At 36.3% G+C, this 6,189-nt stretch overlaps 1 protein-coding gene across 1 annotated transcript; it reads right to left on the reverse strand.

Annotated features, from left to right (window-relative positions):
* On the reverse strand, positions 1–5,897 carry LOC131661256 (uncharacterized). The gene is made up of 2 exons (XM_058930720.1): positions 5,656–5,897; positions 1–397 (listed from the first exon to the last, which is right to left on the reverse strand). The coding sequence occupies exons 1-2, from the start codon at positions 5,776–5,778 to the stop codon at positions 302–304; spliced, it is 219 nt and encodes a 72-aa protein (XP_058786703.1). The 5' UTR covers positions 5,779–5,897; the 3' UTR covers positions 1–301.
* Between the last annotated feature and the right edge of the window lie 292 nt (positions 5,898–6,189).

Here is a 6,189-nt window from a genome sequence, read left to right on the forward strand (position 1 = left end):
TGCCTCAAATAATGACAAGAAATTCACACCCAATAAAAATCGTACTTATTTTGCTTATTGCAAACAGTAATATAAGTCTCTGTCATAACTTAATCTATCTCTCAATTCTCAAATATAGCATTATTGTTGGTGAAAGGGTAATCATACATCAGAATACAGAACTGGTCCGGACACTTATGGTAAGAAAGTTAAAATGCGAGAAATTAAACTTTACTCCTTACAAGTCACTTGTCGCAGGGAGTAGATTCGATAAAACTTCTACCACGACAATTAACTACAACAGATGCCTCAATCCGCATACTTATTCTGTAGCTTCCGCCTGTTGCGAAGTTTCAGTTTGTTTGAGTTTTTCCAATGAAGAAATTCGACTGTTAAGTGATTCGTAGAGACCATTCGTCTGCAAAAGCAAAGAAAGTTCAGTAACTTATTGAACCAATATATGATTGGTAAAACTTAATATTCATGTTGTCAAACAATCCCCACCATTTCTTCTCATACTTAAAATGTGAGAAGTGCATAGCCAAGAATACTTAAGGATAAAGAAATAGTTCATGGTTTAGATAGGTTGATGTATGCCTAATTCCTGTGAAATGCGGAAAAGCTACTCAATAACTGGCAGCATAAGTCACAGCTACTCAGAGCAAGTTTTAACATTGTGCCATGCAGTGGAATGTATATATTAGTATGAATTGATAGAAACAAACAAACGCAAAGGAACAATTTCATTTGATGGCCGAAAATAGGAAATACAATTTATTTGGTGGTCGAAAATAGGAAATACAACTCTCCTTCGAGGTTCCCCCTTTTTACAACTGAATCACCACTATATTTTTCCAAAGTGACAAATACCCATGTTTCCTCTCTATTATTCCTCCCTATTTATTCAATCAAGTATCCCCCCACTGACTAATTTTCCTACTTATATGAACTCCGTTTATTATACCCTTCAATCTGAAGAATAACCTACTGCTTGAAGAGCTGGATCAACTTTCGGATGAGTTAAAAAAAAAAAAAAATTAGTGAAGGCCAGAGAGAACAGAGCTGCAAGCTGACAAGAGTTGGATTTTAACGAGAGATATGGTGTATTTAAAGTTACACCCTTACAGTTGCAAGTCTTTGGCTAGAAAGGAGTCTAAGTTACTTCAGGGGAATTAATAATTGTAACAGTTGTTAGTAAGGAAGCAACAGCTGTTAGAAGAGAGGAAGCTAGTTACAGAAGGAAATGATAAATAGAAGTCGGTTAGTATTAGGGATTATTAAAAAAAGTATTAGGGGGCAAGTCACTGTGTGGGGGAGAAAAGGCCTCTAAAATGCCTTAGATAGTTTGTTCATATTTTGTACACTGGTTTAGTTCTTGCCCCGTTGGCTGGAGCTCAACCTTCTTTGTGCATAATACAAGTAATTTATTTTAGAAAATTACCAGTTCTAACACATTGCCTTCAAGGTTGAAACTTGAAAGTGGTCAGGCGATAGGTTTCATATCACCAATTTTCCAAAACCAGTCAGTATAGTATACTTCTTCATCCGTTCGAAAACTAGTTTGACTCCCTACCATCTCTTTCCTGTCTAAATTCTGGGTAGGGCCAAATGTGCTCTTGGTTGGCCCCAAAGAGGTCCGACCTTGAATTGGACTAGGAGAAACTAGATAAGTTGTTCCAACAGCTCTCTGCTCAGCAAAAAACCTTCACACCTGAGTAGTCAGAAATACAATACATGAGCTTGAAAATGGAACTTGACATAAGTCCTAGGAAAACTTTGGGGGCCCTCTCAATAAGAGATCTTTGATAGTGGAATCTGTGATTGGGAGCTGAAGCTGGACATGTGGACAGCCGATGCAATAATCTGCTTGAGGAAGATATAGAAACCATCTCTTGTTTCATAATTGGAGTTCATTTGCCTATAGACTTGAGCTTGGCCAGTTAAAATATTAACCATGGTAGGCAGATTCTAATGTCCAGTTCCTTGCTCATGAACCTAAATAGTGATATCAATTTAGGGCAAGCCTGTGGGGAATCAGATCCACTTAGCAGGATGCGAATTCTGGTCGCTCATTATTGAAGGCGGCCATCTCCCCTAATACTCAAGCACAACCTCTACCTGCTGTGTTGACAACCCCTAATACTGAGTTGACAACCCCTACCTCCTATGCTGATAGCCAACTATAAATCATAAATTCGAGTAAGATGTGTCTGTCTTACGTACCCGTGGCAGCTTTACTAATGACAACCTGCTGGCCACTATACGCCGGCTAATGGCTAAAGGCACGTGGCTATGGTGGTGGAGGTGGATGCGGCGGTGGCGGTGTAGCTACACCCCATATAACTTGGATCTCTATGGCTGCCATTGCGTGAACAAAAGCTTATAAGAACTTTTCCGTAAATGAAGAATCATAAACTTATTTTTATCAAGAAACTGTAATCGGCCAGAAGATAATCCAAAGTGGGGTAAGTTATGCTTTGATTCCGCCACAGTACCAATTTTGTTCAGCATTTTCTCCAAAGGCTTTGCCTAATACTCCTGAAAGAGTTTTTCTTTTGTCCCAGCAACTCATCCCAACAGAGTACTGCCATCGGGACTGGGAAATTCAATCCTCTTTGCCTGAGAACAGAATTGTTACACTTCCTATTGAAGCTTTCAGAATTTTCCTCATATTGCTGCAACAAGGCCATCTCAGGTGATTGCAGTGTCTCCACCTTTTTGCTTCGCAATCATGCATGTAACTTTTCATCCACTGATCCGACGTATGCTTGATTTCTCATATTCCCTCAATAATATTTCAATTTTAGGGGGTGGCGCCCGCTGCCCTTTTTGCATTAATCAAGTCCTCGCACCTTTATCAACCGATATAGCATCTTCTTAAACTTGAAAATGCTAGACTTCCACAAAGACATAAACAAGGTTGTCATCCCTGCTTTATTGGTCACCTCTTTGCAGAATAACCTCAAATTCTACATTTCTTCCCCACGAGAGATCCACTAGAACAGACCAATTTGTCAGGAACTGAGGGAAGAGAAATAGACTAGTGATAGAAGCAAATGTAACTTATGAATTTATTGAATGATTGAGAATCGGTAAAAGAATTCTCCTCCAAAGGTTTCCCCTTTTACAATCTAGCCCGTAGCCACCGGTCTGTTTTTGTAAAACAACAAATCTGCACATCTTCTTTCTACTGTGTCCCCCATAAAACAATTTCAACATTTCATATCACTGGCCTCTGTTCCATGTTTACAAATCAAATGCTTGGCACATCTGCCTCAACGACACGGAGTGTGATGAGAATTATGCACTTTTTTTGAAAGGAATTGTTTCCACCCTTCACCATAGTTATGTGACTAAAATGAATTTAAAAACCAGCATCTAGTTGTGAACCATGAATACCACATTAGAGAGAGGAAAGAAGAAAGATTATTACAAAAGAGTTAATAATGTACCATTGCCAAAAAAGAATGAAGTGAACAATATGGTTCAATTCAATGTGTAAACTTCTAAGTAATTTGGATTAATAATTTAATAGAGTAATCCTAACAAACTGTATGCAAATAAAATCATATGTAGTATGATGTACAATTAGGAAAAAAAACAACAATATTGTTTTCTTTACTTGATGGAAAACACATTCACAGTTTAAACCATGGTTCAAGGCTTGTTATATTATAAGCTCCCAATTTATCCCTCGTTCAAGGCTTCAAGCTATTTTTCAACACATGCCTTCAAATGTATATTGCTAGCAACAACTGAAACACTCAATCCCTAAGTCTATTATAACAATAGGATACACAGATTGTTTAACTAGATTCATTCATCCCCGGCTTTAAGTCCCAAATAAACACCTCACATGAAAACTGTCTGTTATGTTCATATACCAAACAATCCAAAATCAACAAAATAAGACCACTTGTCATATATGATATATTCAAGAAGATAAAACAGAAAATTGCAGGGTAAAATTAAAGGAATAAAATAAATACGATAGATAACAGAAGGTGATATTCCAATTTGCAAAACAAGTCTTAAAGAGAAGGAAATGGAAATTTATGAGACCATGCACTAGTTGAAATTGGAAAGGGAGAAACAAGACAATTTCAGGAGCAAGATATATACAGTAAAGAAGGTAGCATAAAGAACAATCTTAAAGATTTTGCTCAAATTAAAGGCAAGCTTAAAAGTAAATAAAGATATATGAAACAAGTATGTGTTGATTGTATCAAGTATGAAAGAGATGAGTGACCTAGCAAGTAAACCTAGGTTACTGCACCAGGGAATGACCTTCAAATAATTTGAATGTGACACTTATTCTCTCTATAGCACCGACCAGACACCTCTAAATATAGGAGTGTCCGGTGTCCGACACCGACACATGTGATTACATTCAATTTATTCATTTTTTAAGTTACTATAGGTGTCGACATGTTAGGGTCGATGTCAGTGTTTCACAGCTTATTCAACATAATATGAGTAAATGCCAATATCATATCACAATTGCCCCTCAATTATCCAAACTCAATCTGCTCATTAACAATATACTCATCCTAAAAAACAAGGGCTTCTTGGTAGGAGGGTCTGTGAGTGTTACTACTAACGGACTGGGGGAAATAGCAAAAGCCGCATAGTGGTTGAAACGGGTCAACTATACATACAAAAAAAGCATGCTGCATATAAATTTAAAAAGGAATTGAGGCATAAAATAGCTTAGCTTATATATTGAAAGGTTTATGCATTATGGTGAACATAAGAGTAATGCTCACTAATTCTTCAGTTTATTCTACTCTATAAATAAGGTCATGTTTGGCACACATGTAGACTCTTCCGTGTTATTATGGGCCCGTTTGTTTTGGCTTTTAATAAAAATGATTTTTATAGTGTAACATAATTGTGTAAAAAAAAAAATTAGAAAGAAACTTTTCATAAAAGCTTCAAATGAAAATTTGGTTAGAATAGTTATTCTTAAAATGTTATTATAGTGAAACTTCTTTTGGATATCAAAATTTCAAAAAAATCACTTAATTTTGAAGCTATTTCAAATAGCTTTTCATGAAAATCATTTTTAAAACACAACTTTTTGAAAAAATTATGATTTCGACTCCCCCCCAAAACCTAAAAGCGATTGCGATTTGGGGCTGCAACTGCGGCTGCTACACCCACTATTGCTGATAGAGGCTTGCGAGCAAAAAACGCCATGTTAAATCCTACTGCTGCTGCATTGTTCCACTATAATGCACTATTAAGTATTAACAATAACAACATAGATCAAAATTAGGACTGTGTCTCGGTTTCATAGCGGATACATCAAAACCCATTATGCTATAGCGCTGCTATTTGATAACACTATAGCTCCTAACCCTAGATAAACCAAGTAAATTGTCCCCTTCAATTAAATTTGAAATGATTAATAAATGTTATAACTATTGTCATAACATAAGAAGTCTTAACAGCAAATTTATGAGGCCAAACAGAAGGCACAGCCACACCAATTATTCAACTCAGAAATGATTATCATCGCCGGATCAGTTATATTCCTCTCTCTAACCAAAAAATCATGAAGCTAAATCTTAATCTAATCACCATTAGATATCCTAATCAACGTGATTAAGATAAATATTGTGGCAGAATGTTAGAAAAAAACGAAGGAAAATAGATGAGAGATTTTGTGTAAACCTGTTGAGTAAGGGATTGATGCGCAAGTTTGTAATCCCTATGGAGGATGTAGAGACCTGCAAACGACGCCGTTGCAGCGCCGGTAAAGAACGACGCTAATCTCACCCTCAGCACGTACCCCATTTTCTATCTCGATTGCAGGAAAATGGCTTAACGAATAACCCTTTCTTCTTACGGTGCTGCGAAACGATGCTGTCTCAAAAGTACAATGCCTGTCGCGCGTGCCTACATTCGCCCGTGTGACGTCGTTTTTGTATACTACTTTCATTTTATTATTTTTTTCCTCTCTTTTTTATAATAAGGTGAAACAGATGGATTGTAAGGATTTACGGTTGTTAAAACAAAATCACTTCCTTGGATAAAATACTTCAAAATTTATATGCAATTTAGAATTTTAATTAATTCAAATACTTTAACTAAAAAAATATTTAAACTTTTTTATTTGGACAGAAGAGTTTAATTGGAATGCACTGACAGTGTAAAGAAGTTTTACACTGTCAGTGAATAATGAACGTTGGATGTAAATTATATTTT

Source organism: Vicia villosa, linkage group LG3 (assembly GCF_029867415.1).
Source record: "Vicia villosa cultivar HV-30 ecotype Madison, WI linkage group LG3, Vvil1.0, whole genome shotgun sequence".
Classification (NCBI taxonomy): domain Eukaryota; kingdom Viridiplantae; phylum Streptophyta; class Magnoliopsida; order Fabales; family Fabaceae; genus Vicia; species Vicia villosa.